At 57.2% G+C, this 15,429-nt stretch overlaps 1 protein-coding gene across 2 annotated transcripts; it reads left to right on the top strand.

Moving 5' to 3' along the window:
- Positions 1 to 1,799: 1,799 nt before the first annotated feature.
- TIE1 (tyrosine kinase with immunoglobulin like and EGF like domains 1) lies at positions 1,800 to 15,394 on the top strand. 2 transcript variants are annotated; one of them, XM_013129544.3, is made up of 23 exons: positions 1,800 to 2,366; positions 2,849 to 3,136; positions 6,544 to 6,654; positions 6,764 to 6,919; positions 7,012 to 7,143; positions 7,401 to 7,541; positions 7,743 to 7,871; positions 8,216 to 8,361; positions 8,500 to 8,644; positions 8,894 to 9,052; positions 9,242 to 9,379; positions 9,491 to 9,781; positions 10,603 to 10,893; positions 11,436 to 11,629; positions 11,851 to 12,061; positions 12,201 to 12,311; positions 12,422 to 12,612; positions 12,740 to 12,853; positions 12,994 to 13,064; positions 13,325 to 13,365; positions 13,487 to 13,583; positions 13,793 to 13,892; positions 14,131 to 15,394. In XM_013129544.3, exons 1-23 carry the CDS (start codon positions 2,321 to 2,323, stop codon positions 14,200 to 14,202), a joined length of 3,375 nt encoding a protein of 1,124 aa, XP_012984998.2. In that variant the 5' UTR covers positions 1,800 to 2,320; the 3' UTR covers positions 14,203 to 15,394. The 2 variants fall into 2 exon arrangements, with proteins under 2 accessions (XP_012984998.2, XP_030906663.2); XM_031050803.2 differs by having other exon boundaries at positions 11,436 to 11,749.
- Positions 15,395 to 15,429: the final 35 nt, after the last annotated feature.

Raw genomic sequence — 15,429 nt, 5'->3', positions numbered from 1 at the left:
CACCACCTCCAGCCTAAGGGATCCACACAGAGATACCTCTTACCCAGGTGTTCCTAGAAAAAGATGCAAGGGGACAAATCAGCTTTGGTCAGATTCCTTGATGGATCCCTGATATCTGAGCATCACCTGGTGTGAGAACTGACTCCAAATGGCTCCCATTCCCCAGAAGAGCAAAGCAGTGTGCCAGTTTCCCTCAGGCAGCAAGAGGAGCCATGCCGTGCTCCAGGGAGGAATGGGCAGGGCCTGCAGTTGCAAAGCCTTTCCCAAGTGTGTTTGTTCTGTGTAAATAATCCTGTCCTCAAATGGAATAATCCTGTCCCCAAACAAATCCTCGTGTTGGAGGCAGTGTGTACCACACACAGTGCACCATAAATGTGCATAACCACAATGCACAGCTCTGTGTGCTGCTGGGGGAGCACAGAACAAGTTGCTTCCCCAGCTGCTGCATGTGTAAGCATGTGGTGGCATGATGGCAATATTGTTGTGACCATGATAGGCAGTGAACGAGGGGAAGAAGTCATTTATTTATCTATTCATATGTCTATCCTCTTCCTGCAGCTGTACTGGGTGCACAGATGAGTCCTTGACCCAGCACCCTTGCAAATTACTTCAGGTTCACCAGGCAAATGGGGATGTGCACTTCCCAGGAGGGTGCCAATGGCAGGAGGGACCAGCCTGGCTGCCCAGCCCCTGTGCATCTCACTGTGGGATGGCCTCGTGTTCTGCATTTGCATTATGGTTGTGCCTCAGGTGCTCCGGGGGGCTCCCAAAACCAGAGCCCTTCTCCCATACACAGCCCGTGGCAAAGCACCATGCTTAGTTTTCCAGGCAAATGGGGGCAGCTGCATCTGATGTCCCTCTGTTTTGGATCCTCTCCATCCCTCCTGTCGTGGGGTGTCCATGCGGCTGCTCCGGGGGAGCTCCTACCCACTGCCATCCCTCCCTTGGCTGCTGTGGGCACCACATGGCCCTGGAGCGCACTGTAAATAGTCGGAAGCGATGAATGGATTTCCCCTTCCTCTCCATGTGTGCTTTAGATTTTTGGCCGGATACAGTACAGGCTCGGGACACACCAAAACATGAGGCTTGCTCCCCGGCAGCCCTGGCTTTCACGTGGGAACAGTTTGATTTGTGAAGCAGTGGGAGGTTTGCTGGGTGAAGCTTATGCTGTTTTCCTGGGGAATGCCACTCATTTTCCAGGCGAGATGCCCGGAGCCCGCCGGAGGCTAGGGCAGGAGGGCTGGGCTTGGGGACAGCAGTGTCATGCCATGCTGTGCCTGTGCTGCTGCCCATGTGTATGGTACTGTGCATGGGAAAGTGCTGGGGGAAATCCAGGCATTCTGCTGCTTTCTGCTTCCTCCCAGGCATGTTTACTGCAACAGGGAGGGGTTTCTCCCAAGGCAATGGGGCCATGTTCCTATACAGGCTGGTGGGTTTTAGTCACCCTTCTCTGCCTAGACCCTTTCAACTGGAATAGTGGCCTTGCCATGAAGAGCTGCAGGTGTGAGTCAGGCCCCAGCATGACACAGCGCCCACATGGGGCCGTGCCTCAGCACCCCGGCTCGTGGCGGTGGGAGGCCAAGGTGTCACGAGGTGTGTACGGCCTCAGCACTGCCGCACGCTGCTCACCAGGGACAGCCCGTGCAGGGCAGCTCCCGCCAGCTCCTGGAGTCAGGGCCGTCTCCAAACAATGGGTGGAGAGCAGGAAACACCGCATGGGAAACAGGATTTGGCTCCGCCGCCGCCGCCAGCCACGGCCCCTTGGCCCCTTTCCTTTCCCTGCTCCAGAGAGTCCTTCCCACAGCCCTGAGGCACGGGGCTGCACCAAGGGGACGGGATGCTGCCAGCCGGGAGGACTAGGGCATGAGACCCTCTGCACAGCAGGCAAGGATGGGGCCCGGGACACCTCCTGGCTGGGCTGGGATCTCAGCATGGCTTGGGAAACCCTGAGCACACTGCCCTAGCCCCAGAGGGGTGGGCGCCTGCTCCCAAGGATTGCTGCCACGTGGCAGAGGACCTCAGTGGACTCTTCACCACCAAACTTTGCTCCTGAGCAACCAGGTGGCCACCAAGCAAGCAGGGACAGAGTTACCTTCCTCACCGTGCCCAGGCTATGCCCCAGCGGAGGCGGTCCCGGCTGCCCTGGACACTGAGCAGCAGAGCAGAGACAAGATGAGGGGCATGGGCAGGGGCCAGGGGTCCTGAGCTGCTGCTCACGTGGAGCCCTTAGGGCAGCCGCAGCCTCTGGCTCTGACCCCCCTGGCTGGGACATGCCAGGGATCTTCTGACATCTGCCAGATTTGGGATACGCTCCAAGGACATGGGACTCCAGGTTTATCTTCTGCTTCTCCTCCCATGGCTGGCAGGTAAATCACCCCTTTCATTCTGTCCTAGGGAGCAGCCCCTGCCCCATTGAGGCTTGGTGGGATGAAGCAGCTATGGGAGCTCAATGGCACCATCAGAGCAAGGTTTAGAGGGAGGAACATCCCTTTGTGATAGGCCATTTGGAGATCTCAGAGGCCAGCAGTGCCCTCCCTGCCTGCCTCTCCCCAGCATGGCGCTGGTGTGTGGGCAGCTTGTGGGAGGAGAGGGGCCCAAGACCCATCCTATTGCATGCTTGGTTCATGGTGGGGAGCTGTGCCGATGGGGTTCTCCAAAAGGAGAGTGGAAATACCCACTGTGTCTGCACCCAACCTGGCTGTGTCCTGGCTGTGTGTCCTGGGCTGGGGGTGACAAAAATGTCCTGAAAAGGGGGTGATGAGAGGATGACAGGATCTGGCCCTGAGGCAGGGCTGGATGGCCTTGCCCTTGTCCTGCTGTAACATGCCTTCCTGCTCCTCCACCCCAGGGGCCATCCTGGACATCACCCTGATTGCCAACGTGCAGAGCCTGTCCCACTCTGACTTTTACCTGTCCTGCGTTATGGGGGAGCGGGACGTGAGTTACCTACAGATCGAGCGGGAGAACAAGATCGTGATGACGCACCCTAAGACAGGCTTCCAAAACTACCGCAACCGCAGCAACCATGTCCAGGCCAGGGGCTTTTCCATGGCCGACCTGGTGGGGATCCTCTACTGCCTGGGGCGCACCCCAACCGAGCAGGCACAGGTTGTCTACGTGCACAACAGCCACAACGGTGAGAGGATGGGGGGACACATGGGAGCTACCTGCTCTGTGCTTCACAATTCCAGTGCCAGCCAGCACGGTGGTGGGATCCTGGTGACCCACAGGCTATGTTTGGGATCTGCCAGCACCAGTGGGGTGGATAAAGGAGGGATGTTCAGGTGGAGGGGGGTGGCTGAGGCCCTCAGGAATGGGCAGCAGCACAGGCAGACTGCTGGGCTGGGATCGGTGCCTGGAAACAGAGCAAGGTCCAAGAGGAAGTTGAGCACCCTTTGAGGTGGTGGGGTGTGGAAATCATTGACTAGGGTGGGAGGCAGCCCACTGGAGATGTGCCAGCCTCACACCCCCACTGCAGGCTCACAGGGAGGAGGTAGTGGTGGGGTGCACCTCCAGCAGCTCTCTGGGTACTTAGTGAGCACGATGCCACAGCAGCACTGCCAGGGCACACCACAGCCAAGGGCAGTGCTGGGCTCTTGTCTTCCACTCCCATTTTGTGCCATATGGCCAGTGGCAGGGATGGAGCAGTACTGTCTCATGCTGAGCCCCCAGCCTTCACTGCCCTCGTGTTGCAAAACTATTAGGACTGAAATTTCCTGGTGTAGGTATTTGCCTTAGGAGGATTTCTAGCTCTTTTTTAGACAGTTTTGGCTAAAACAGTTAACCTTTTGCTGAGAAGGAGAGGGGGGTGATACAAGTTTCCCTGTGCGTGTTAAAACACAGCTTTAGCAAGCAGCTCTATTATATTCAGGCTGGAGAACACAGGCTGTTGGTGGGGTCCAAGCATCCCCCAGGGAGCAGTGATCAGCCTGTGTCTTTAGCAAGAGGCTCAACACAAAAATGGCAGTGCTCCTGTCAGGAACAGAGCCAGTTTGAGCAAGCAGAACGGCAAAGAGACCAGACACCACCAGCACAGAGGGAGGGAGGCAGAGGCACCAGAAGAAAGCATAGGAGCAATGGCCAGGAGCAGGGCAGTGAGAGGGGGCTCTGCACCCCCAGTGTCCTTGTACATAGGTCATGGAGGGAGGTGACAGCTCTGGGGCTCCATTGGCATGTCGTGGTGTCCTATGGGGGGGCGATCTCAGCCAGGCCCCTGCTTCTGGGTCAGCATAGCCAGCTAAAACAGCACTGTGGAGGAGCTGGTCAGGGTCTGGGTCCAAGACTCTGTGTGAGTTACAGATGGCAAAAAGGGATCTCTTTTGCAAGTACCAAACAAGCTGCTGTTGCTCTGTTAAATTTAGAAAAGTAAAGAACCAAAAATGCACACGCATAAAAAAAAATAAAAAAGAAAGGAAAAAGTAAGCAAAAAGTAAGCAAAAACATTACAACTTTGCAGCGGGAAGGAGGGCTGGGTACAGACACCTCCCCCTCTCCCCCCCCCAGAAAAGGCTTGGCATACATCATCTCTCCTGTTCCGCCTAAAAGCACAGAAAACCTGGCCAGGGTGATAAAGCAGAGGGTGGGGAATGCTGTTAGAGGAAAGCTGGCATCTCCTGAAAGGTCACGCTTGAAGAAGAACACAGGAAGGTTGATAAACTTTGGCACTTTTGCTGTAAAAACAGAGTAAAGGGAACCAAAGTGACCCTGAGAAGCAATCTCAGAAGGGTTTAAATCTGGCAATAAGCTATTTTTTTACAATATCCAGAGCAGAAAGATGCCCAGAATAACAATTGCAGAAGCCCAAATTTCTTTTATCTTTTCATCCATGTACAAAATGGAGAAGCTGGGGAAACTTGTTGGGAATCTGCCCAAAACACTGGTGCCGGTAGCAAGAGGTAGGCAATAAGCAGCCAAACAGAGCAGCGTGGCATTTGCAGGCCAGGCTTGCTGTGAGCATGAGTGGAGGGCAGGCAGCAAGGCTGCTTGTGGGACACCAGCCTCTCTTAAAAGCTCTCTGGCAAGGGAGTTACAGGTCTGTAAACCCCAATCAGAACCATGGAAATCAGTAGAAACTGTAATAAAGAGCAGGATTTGTGGTTATGTGGTCCCTAAAGCAGAGGCAGGGTGAGTTTGTAGCAGGAAGGTCTCTGGGGTGACTGTGGAGAGGATGCTGTGGATGACCCAGTTGACACTGTCTGCTTGGGTTCCTGGAGAAAACTGGGACAATTCCCTTTCAGAAGCTCTTTGGGAGCAACTCTGCACCCAGGGGGTGGCAGGGCAGGTCTTTGAATGAGTAAACAGATGACTGAAATAGAGGGAGCAAGAATAGGAGTTAATTTGTGGTTCTTGTCACAAGGGAAAGTCCCCACTGGCATGGCACGGGGGCTGTGTGGGGACCTGTGCCATGGCTGTGAGTACAAACAGCTGAATAAGCAACCATGCCAGCTGCTGTCCCCAGGATGCCTGGAGAGATGGATGGATGAGCTGTGGGGGGCTGCAGACACTGCTGGGCGATGATGAAGGACAGATACAATTCAGTGTAGGTAAAGACGAAGTGCTGCGTTTGGGGATCCACAGGGGACATATAGGGCTGATGCTCCAGTGAGTGAAAGGAATGAGACAGGATGGAGGCCGCATCTGTGTGCCCTGTACAAAGGACTACGAAGACCACGGTAGTAAGATCCCAACAGAGGGACATGTGGGGAGGGGAATTACCAGGATGCGTGACCTGCAGTGCCCTTCCCTGGGTGTCTGCAGCGTGTGCAGCTTCCTCCTGGTCCCTGGCCTCACTGGGGCAGGACACGGGGCTGGATGTGCCTTAGCTCCAGCCTGGTGTGGCTGCTTTTAGTGTATACAAGCTGGCGTGATGGAAGGATCCAAGAGCCAGTGCCCGCCTGTGCCCTCTTTTGTGTCTGTCCTGGCACACCCAGGGCTTGGTTTCCCAGGTCTTAACGTATTTATAGCCCCGTTTGTGCTCCGAGCTGAGCTCTGGCTGACTCACAGCAATACTCTGGGAGCTCACAGCTGCTGCACGCCCCAGCACCTGGGAAATCAGGAGAACAGGCATGACGGGGTCACCGGTCCTGGGGGCTGACACGCAGCCCTCCATACGCCTGCTGCCCCTCACCGCCCCTCACCTGCCCGTGCTGTCACTGCCTGACCCTGCACCCCCAGAGACAGCAGTGAGCGGGGTGCACTGTGCGGACTTGTCCCAGCCATCACCTCCCCAGGCTGCTGCCACCCACACTGCACCCCAGGCTGGCACTGGCCAGAGGGCAGGGTGCCATGTCCCACTTCCTGGAGTCATGCCCACAGCGGCTGGAGGGGCCAGTAAGGCAGCACCTTCCCTGCAGAGCCTCATGGGGTCCCAGCTCCCACATGGGGTTGTCAGGGAGGCATGCATTGGTGTCCCAGAAGAAACATGTGGTGGGTGCTGGCCTGCACCAGGGCCATTTAGGGGTGGCTGTGGTGCTGACACTGCCCTGCAGTGTAAGTGCCCTGGGGGTGACCACTGCTCAGACTGCTTCTCCTCCATCTCCACAGCCCATCTCTTCCCAGTGAAGGCCACACAGTCTGTGAACATCGCAGAGCAGGCCACCTTCTCTGCCAGGGTCGTCAAGAGGAAGCAGACAGATGTTATGTGGAAAAGAAACGGCAAGTGGTCCCGAGAGCAGGCCAGGAGCTGGGGCTGCTCTCAGCCGGTGCCTGGTGCTGGCCCTGGGGGTGCAGGGAGGGCCCCAGGTCACCTTCTGCTCCCTTGCAGGCACTTACTACCAGACCACAGACCGCGGCGAGGTGCGGGGTGACCTCGTTGTCCTGACACTACCCAACGTCAGCGTGAGTGAAAATGGTGTCTACAGCGCCACGTTCATGGGGGACAGCCCTCTGTGGAGTGCCTTCTACCGCCTGATCGTGAGAGGTGAGCAGGGCCCTGGCCCCCTGGCACGTGGGGACAGGCGGCCATCCCCAGGGTCCTGGTGCCACCCTGAGCCCTGTCCACTCTCTCTGCAGCCTGTCCCGCAAAGAAATGGGGACCGTCCTGTGAGAAGGACTGTCCCGACTGTCTGAACGGCGGCATCTGCCACGACCATGTTGGTGAATGTGTCTGTCCTCCTGGCTTCATGGGCACCCGCTGTGAGCGAGGTAGGTGCTGTGCTGTCCAACAGCGGGAGCTGTGGCCAAGACATGCAGGGGGGCCTGCTGCACCCCCAGACCTGGGCACTGAGGCCAAGTACTCCATGTGCATCCCCAGTGCCCCTCTGCCCAGAGTTCCCCTGTTTCTGGAGCTGGGCTGGACCATCCACCTCAGCAGGACATGGCTCCTCTGCCTGCTCAGGGTGGTGACACGGGCAGTGCAGGGGTGAATGGTGGGCAAGGGCAGACCACACTTGTGTTTCCAGCCTGCAGGGAAGGTCAGTTTGGCCGCAACTGCCAGGAGACATGCCAGAGAGCCCAGGGCTGCAGGGGGCTGAGCTTCTGCCTGCCAGACCCCTATGGCTGCTCCTGTGCCTCTGGCTGGAGTGGCTCCCGCTGCAGCCAAGGTATGTGTACATGGCTGTCCATCAGCTCACCTATCCAGACTGGGCTTCCTCCGGGACCTGGCTCTGCTCTCCAGCAGCAGCAGCACCTCTCCCAGCCTGAAAATAGGCACAGGCTGAGCAGTGCTGCTGCCTGTACCAGCTGCCTGTGGTCTCTGCCTGCACCATGGTCAAAGGTAGCAATGAGCTCTCCTCTTCCCACAGCCTGTCCCCCGGGATACTATGGCCCTGACTGTGCCCTGGTGTGCGCCTGCCGGAACGGGGGCAGCTGTAACCGCTTCAGTGGCTGTGTCTGCCCAGCGGGCTGGCACGGACAGCACTGTGAGAAGTCAGGTGAGGCTGGCATGGGGCTGTGGCGGGTTTCTGTTCACAGCCTGTGGGCTCCAGCTCCTTCCTCACTGGTGACTGAGGGAGTCATCAGCTCCTGGCCTCACCAGCCAGCCCAGCAGCCCACCTTGCTTGCAGAAATAGCCTCTAAACCTATGGAAACCAGGGCACTACAAGGGGAGCATCTAATCTGGCCCCCAGGATTATTAGCATTGCTGAACCTGGAGCATGGGGTGGGGATCAGCACTGGACCACAACATCTGGCTCGAGCCCCTTGCCACCAAGCTGCCAGCAGCTCTTGTGCCTGGGGAGGAGTGGGGCCAGCCCTAATGCTGGTTTCTGTGTGCCAGACCGCTTCCCCCAAATAATCCATCTGGCCTCGGAGTTGGAGTTCAACCTGGGCTCAGAGCCCATTGTCAGCTGTGTGGCGACAGGCAACCCACTGCCCACCAGTGACAGCGTGGAGCTGCGCAAGGCTGATGGCACTGTGCTCAAGGTACTGCCATGCCCTTTCTCCACCAACATCCCCATGTTGCTGGCTCCCTTAAAAGCCCCCATCTCCCCAGTGGGCTTCTGAGCAGCTTCAGGCTGGTGGAGGGAGCCAGGCGGCTCATGACACTCTCTGTGACTACAGCTCATCAAAGCCATCATCGAGTCAGGGCAGATCACCTGCGAGTTTCAGGTGCGACACCTGACAAAGGCAGACACAGGGCTCTGGGAGTGCCGTGTCTCCACAACTGGAGGCCAGGACAGCAGGAAAGTCAAGGTCAACATCCGAGGTGAGAAAAGAGTGGGACAAGATGGGGTTGCTGGGGGAGGTTGACAGCACAGTGTGGCAATGCCAGATGCTCTGCATTAGACTGGGAGACACCCATCATGTGTTGCTGTGCCAGCAGACAGGTTTGGGTGGTGATAAAAGACTTCCTTGACAAAGCCGAATGGAGCCATGAGGTGGCAGACATACCCACACTCTGCTCCTCATTGCTCCTAGTCCCACTGGTGTCATTCTTTCCTTCCCCTCCTCCAAGAGCCACCAGCGCCCCTGAGCCCTCCCAGGCTGCTGGCCAAGCAGAGCCGCCAGCTCGTGGTGTCACCTGTGGACTGCTTCTCTGGTGACGGACCTATTGTCTCCATCAAGCTGCTCTACAAGCCCAAGGATGACACCTCAGCATGGTCATCCATTGTGGGTATGTCCATTAGGGGCTGGGGGACACAGGTAGAATCTGGGTGGCAGGCAGTAGCTGCTCCAGCCAGTGGGGATGTGGTAGGCAGAGGTGTTCATCCTGGGACCCACATGGTGATGCCGAGGAGGATGCTGGCGGTAGGGCAGGCTGTGGGTCATGGGCATGGCTTTGACATGTCCTCTTGGCCAACAGTTGATAACAGCGAGAACATCACCCTCATGAACCTCCGGCCAGTGACTGCCTACATTGTCAAGGTGCAGCTGAGCCGGCCGGGGGACGGTGGAGAGGGCAGCAAGGGGCCCGAGGCCATCATGGTGACCGAGTGCCTTGGTGAGCCTCAGTCTCCCTCACATTGACCCTACCCCTAACCCTGAATGGTGCAGGCTCTGCAAGGCCCCAGGGCTGATGTGCAGTGATGTTTTGCTGCCTTTGTGTTTGCAGAGCCCACAGTCAAGCCTGTGATCGAAGGCTGGTCCATAGAAGAGAAAAACACACTTCATGTCAACTGGAAATTGCCAAGTAACCATGAGCCAGCACATGGGTTCATCGTCCACCTCTTCGACTCTGCAAAGCGGCTGGTCTCTGAAAAGAACATCACCTCCATCTCTGTGCTCTCTGCCCGCATCGCGGACCTGGAGTTCAACAAGGAGTATGGGCTGGAGGTGCTGGTGTACCACTGTACCAGCCTGGGGCCTCCCTCCGACCTCTACAAGGTCATGATCAACAGCAAAGGTGGGTCCAGCAGAACACAAGGAATTATTTCAGGGACTTACAATGATAAATTAGTTATAATTGTAACAGCAACCATGCCCAGGTCTGGCTGCTTCTGTATCCTGTCTCTGATAGAGCATGAACAGCTGTTTGGGGGATACTGGGTCCTCCTTTCTCCACTAGATCCCACAGGCTTCACCACCAAGCAGCTGAGAAACACCCTAAGCTGAACATGATATCCAGGCCATCAGGAGTGATGCTCACAAACAGATGTGTCCTCTGCACCCTTGCCCAAGTACCTGTCTATACTTGCAGCCTTTACAACACCCTGTAGCAACAAGTTCCTCCATATAATTATACTTTGAATGAAAAAATATTTCTCTTTGGTTCACTTTAACCCTGCTGCCTGGTAATTTTGCTGGTCAGTAGGGCATGGGGAACCTGCAGTCCCTCTTCAGGGCACACACACACATATGGGGTTAGGGATGTGGGCAGGCTGGAGGAGGCTCAGAGGTGGTGGTGGGAACAGTGTGTGAGAGAGGGTTGAATAAATAAAATATCCTGAGGGCTAGTCAATACACAGACATCTAGCCTGATAGGCCAGTCCCTGACGCTGGGAGCAGTTGGGATACAGTCCTTCCCCACTGTTGTACCTGGAGAGCAGCTCCACCTGCTCCTGTACCTCCTCTAAGCAGGGACCAGAGATCCCTGGAGGTCCCTCAGACCTGGCAGAGCTTTGGTTGCCACTGGCATCCACAGGGTCCAGTCCTCACATCACCATTCAGCCCACGCAGCTCCAGGAGCCCTGTCCTGGGACCGACACTCTCCTTGCCTTGTTCCAGGTCCCTCCTCACCACGGTTGCTCTTGGCAGAATCCGTGTCCGACACCGCTGTCAGGCTCTCCTGGCAGGTCCCTGAGTACCCCAACGGGGGCATCACCAAGTACATTGTGGAGCTGCAACAGGTGGGGGGCACCAGTGAGCCTCAATGGATCGACACTGACAGCGGCACAGAGACAACCAAGATCGTTGGGGGCCTCAATGCCAGCACCAGTTACCAGTTTCGCGTCCGTGCCAACTCCCACGTACCAGGGGAATGGAGCCAGCCTGTGAAAGCCAAGACCCTGGGGGATGGTGAGAAGGGTGTACAAGCAGGCAGTGAGCTCACAGCTCTGCTGGAGCTTGGGATCAGCATCTGGGTCAGCAAGGAGTGACCAGGGTGCTCATGATCACCTCAGAGACTGGCTCTGAAGCAGCATCCAAAAACCAGAATACCTGCAGGTGTCTTCAGAAATCCTGCTCCTCCTAGTCCTGATGGGGCAGGGGTGGCATGGGTCACAGCACCCACATGGGTCACAGCACAGCACCCACAGAGTGGCTCTGCCTTGACCAGAGGGTGACATGGTGCATAAGGGACTAGAGAAGCAGTCTCTCTCAACTGGCATGAGAGGAGTTGGTGGGTGAACCTAGAGCAAGTTGGAGCTCCAGAAAGCAGAAGGTTCAGTGGCTGGGCCTAGGCAGGCCTCATTCCTGTGCCACTATGGCACCAAGAGCTTGGGATATGGTAGAGGTGTCTTCATGTGGTCGCAGGGTGTTGGGAGAGGGCTGCCATCTGGGTGCTTGGCCTGCGCAGGGCTCAGCCGTGTACCATGACCCTTCATCCCTCCTTTTGGCAGGAGCACTGAGCGTGCCACCCAGCCTGGGCAGCCAGAGCACTGAGCAGGCAGGAATAGACCAGCAGCTGCTCCTGGCCATCGTTGGCTCCGTGTCCGTCACCTGCCTCACCATCCTCTTTGCCCTCCTGGCACTTTTCCTCATCAAGAAGAACTTTTTCCACCGGCGCCGCACCTTTACGTACCAGTCTGGCTCGGTGAGTGCCGCTTGCCCTGCCAGGACCGTGTCCCCAGCTCCCCTCGTCCCAGCCCGATCCAGGTCACGCTCTGTAGCCTCCAGTCCGGATGCAGCCAGACCTCACTTCCACACGGAGAGGGTGCGGAGCCTGCCCTTGCCCAGGACACCTGCCCTGCCGGAACTGCCGCGCAGGCAGAGGGGTGCCCAGTGCCGCTAACCTCACCTGCTCCCATCTGCCAGGGGGAAGAGACCATTCTGCAGTTCAACTCGGGGACCCTGACCCTGACACGCCGGCCCAAGCCGCAGCCCGAGCCCCTCAGCTACCCCATCCTAGAGTGGGAAGACATCAAGTTTGAGGACATGATTGGGGAGGGCAACTTTGGGCAGGTCATCAGGGCCATGATCAAAAAGGATGGCCTGAAAATGAATGCAGCCATCAAGATGCTGAAAGGTGAGCATGGTGGGGCTGCGGGATGCAGCTTGATCCTGGGCCATGCCTGGGGCTGTGGAGAGGCATGAGCCATAAGTAGAGATGCAGAGGAAGGGCCTTTGTTGTAGTACTGAGGTGTCTGTCCCTTCTTTGCTTTCAGAGTTTGCTTCAGAGAATGACCATCGTGACTTCGCAGGGGAGCTTGAGGTGCTGTGCAAACTGGGCCATCACCCCAACATCATCAACTTGCTGGGTGCCTGCGAGAACAAGGGTGAGGGATGTCCCCCTCTTCCCTCTTCGCAGACCTGTGGGCTCTGCCCAGCTGTGTATTCCTCTTTGCTGGTGTGAGTCCTATGAGCGCAATCTCCTCCTGTCACCCAGGGTACTTGTACATTGCCATTGAGTATGCTCCCTATGGAAATCTTCTCGACTTCCTCCGCAAAAGCCGAGTCTTGGAGACAGATCCGGCCTTTGCCAAGGAGCACGGCACTGCCTCCACCCTCACCTCCCAGCAGCTTCTCCAGTTTGCTTCAGATGTGGCCAAGGGGATGCAGTACCTGAGTGAGAAGCAGGTACATCCCCAGCAAGCCCACCAGAGCATCCTTTCTCTGGGGCCTGAGGACTCCCTATCAGGGTATGAGACCCCTGGGGCCAGCAGGAGGGAGTATATGGCTCCTGCTGACTGCTGGCCCCTTTCAGTTCATTCACAGGGACCTGGCAGCAAGGAATATCCTGGTGGGAGAAAACCTGGCCTCCAAGATTGCTGACTTTGGCCTCTCCAGAGGGGAGGAAGTCTATGTGAAGAAGACAATGGTGAGGCAGGAGCAAAGCATCTCCATGGGGCCTGCCTTCAGTGGGAACAAACCACAATGTCAGGATCAGCTGGGTAACCTCTTCCCTGCATCCACAGGGCATCCCCCCTCCTCTGATGGTCATTCCCTCTGTTTCCCCAGGGTCGCTTACCAGTTCGCTGGATGGCCATTGAGTCCCTGAACTACAGTGTGTACACCACCAAAAGTGATGTGTAAGTCCTGCATGCAGGGGCACTGGGGCGGAGGCATGGCTGTGGCAATCTCCATCCCTCTCTGGGGTGGTCAATGCAGCGATACTTTTGCTCTGGGTGCTGCAAAGGCTGGAGGTGATGATGATGCATCTCTCTGAGGAGCTGCCAGCTCAGCCCAAGCCCTGGCTGCCCACTCCACCCTGACCTTAGGGTGATGCCCTATGCCCATCAGTGGGGCATGGTGGAGGGCTCCATCACAGCATCGGCTCCTGCCTTTTCAGGTGGTCATTTGGTGTCCTGCTCTGGGAGATCGTCAGTTTGGGTAAGGCTCTTCTGTGTCCCCTGCCTCCACCCAGGCCCCTGCAGTTCTGGTCCTCCCTCAGTCCCAGAGGGGACACCCAAGGGACCATCCACCACAGCCAGTTGTGTGTCTCTGGCCACAGGGGGGACGCCATACTGCGGGATGACTTGTGCTGAGCTCTATGAGAAGCTGCCCCAGGGCTACCGCATGGAGAAGCCACGCAACTGTGATGATGAGGTGTAAGTGTGCACAGAGCCTCACATCTCCCTGACCCCACACTGCCCCATGGGGCTCCCACCAACTTACAGTAGCTCTTGGTTCTCCTCTGCATTGTGGCTGGGGGATGACCTCGCTTTACTGTGCCACCTGCTTCCCCCTACCTCCCACAAATAGCCTTTCTGCCCTCTCCACCTCCATGCACACTGAGCCACCGACTCTCTGCCACCAGGTACGAGCTGATGCGGCAGTGCTGGCGTGATCGCCCCTATGAGCGCCCACCCTTCGCCCAGATCTCCATGCAGCTCATCCGCATGCTGGAGGCCAGGAAGGTGAGTGCTGACAGCTCAGCAGGAGGGATACCCACCCTCCATAGTGCTTCTTCTAATGCTGGAGAATCCCTTGGGCTTGATGGGGGGGATGGCAACATCCAGCAGCAGAACCTGTGTGATCCCACCATGCCTGGGGGTAACCCCAGCATCATTTTTTGGGATGGTGAGCATGTCAGCTGGGATGGGAGGTAGAGAGGGACACTGTCCCAGCTGGCTCCTGACTGGGATTCCCCTGCAGGCCTATGTGAACATGGCGCTGTTTGAGAACTTCACCTACGCAGGGATTGATGCCACTGCTGAGGAGGCATGAGGCTGCGCTGGCACCACACAGAGGGGCCTCACTGGCCCCAGCTGCTGAGAAAGTGCATGAGGACAAGGAGCTGCCTACCCTTCTCCAGTGTCAAGCATCTAAACACCAGTGCCCCTTTCTGAGGGCATCTTTGCCACAGCAAGACTGTGCTATCCCCTCCCTGGCTGCCCACCTGGCGTGTGCTGGCCACACTGGCATGCCATCAGCCACCAACATAGCCCCGTGCTGCTGGGGGACATGCTGGGATGGCCCCAAGGACAAGCAGCAGCAGGGTGTTTGCAGCAGAACAGGCAGGAGAGGGGCTCTCTCAGGAGCCAGTGCACTGCTGCCTTAATCCACGGACACAAATGCTCAAGCTTTGGGGCAAGAGGGGAAGTAGTGACCCAGCAGCTGCCTGCCCTGCAGCTCTCCACATACTCTGGACCTGAAGTGATGCCAGTAGGACTTTGAACATCACTGCCTGCCAGCGTAGGACATGGCCACCCCGAGTGGAGTGCAAAGGCACAAGGAACAGCATTGGCTGTGTGCAGCCTCCAGCTCTGCAGTAACCCTTTGGAGGTGCCAGTTCTACCTTATGGACAATAAACATACTGCAACAGACAACTGGGTCTAGAGAAGGGGAGGTAGGGACGCAGCTCTGCCCCCCTGGTGGCACTGGGGAACAGTATGCAGGGCCTCAGTGGTCTGCTGCTGTGGTGGACACTCTTGAGGATCCTGTCACTGTTGGGATCTTCTGCTGATCCCCAAGGATGCCCCAGCACCCCCAGACAAGCCCCAAGTTTTACCATGCCATAGGGATGGGTTTTCTTAGATCTTTCCTAGATCCATCTGGGATCTTTCCCCCTGCAATTTAAGACTTTGTCCTGTTCCCAGGGGATATGGAGAACAGATTGTGTCCTACCTCTGCGTAGCCACCTCTTGCATGCTTGAAAACCCTTCCTGCAGCTGCCCCCCCTGGTTGGCTGCTCCTCACAGGGAATAGCCCTGCTCCTCTAGGTTGTCCCTGTGGGCTGTGCAGCTCCACACCCTGCCCAACCTGGCCAGCTGGTGCCTGTCCAGCCCTGCCTGAGTGCCAGTAACCTGCTGTGTCTCACAAAGGGACTGTGGTGGTCAAGCACCCTGCTCAACCATGTGCCGTTGGGGTGATTCCCTCTTGCGTGCTGGCCTCTTGAGGATTCCTCCATGGGAGCTCCTGCCCCAGCCTGCGGTCCATCATCCTGCACTGCT

Source organism: Melopsittacus undulatus, chromosome 6, assembly GCF_012275295.1.
Source record: "Melopsittacus undulatus isolate bMelUnd1 chromosome 6, bMelUnd1.mat.Z, whole genome shotgun sequence".
NCBI lineage: Eukaryota > Metazoa > Chordata > Aves > Psittaciformes > Psittaculidae > Melopsittacus > Melopsittacus undulatus.
This window is presented reverse-complemented; position numbering and strand designations above follow the sequence as displayed.

Excerpts from the sequence above, each read along its gene's own strand:
- TIE1 (XM_031050803.2), top strand. The coding sequence starts at position 2,321 with ATGGGACTCCAGGTTTATCTTCTGCTTCTCCTCCCATGGCTGGCAG. Across the intron at positions 6,655-6,763 it reads TGTTATGTGGAAAAGAAACG|GCACTTACTACCAGACCACA; the intron begins GCAAGTGGTCCC and ends GCTCCCTTGCAG. Across the intron at positions 9,782-10,602 it reads GGTCATGATCAACAGCAAAG|GTCCCTCCTCACCACGGTTG; the intron begins GTGGGTCCAGCA and ends GCCTTGTTCCAG.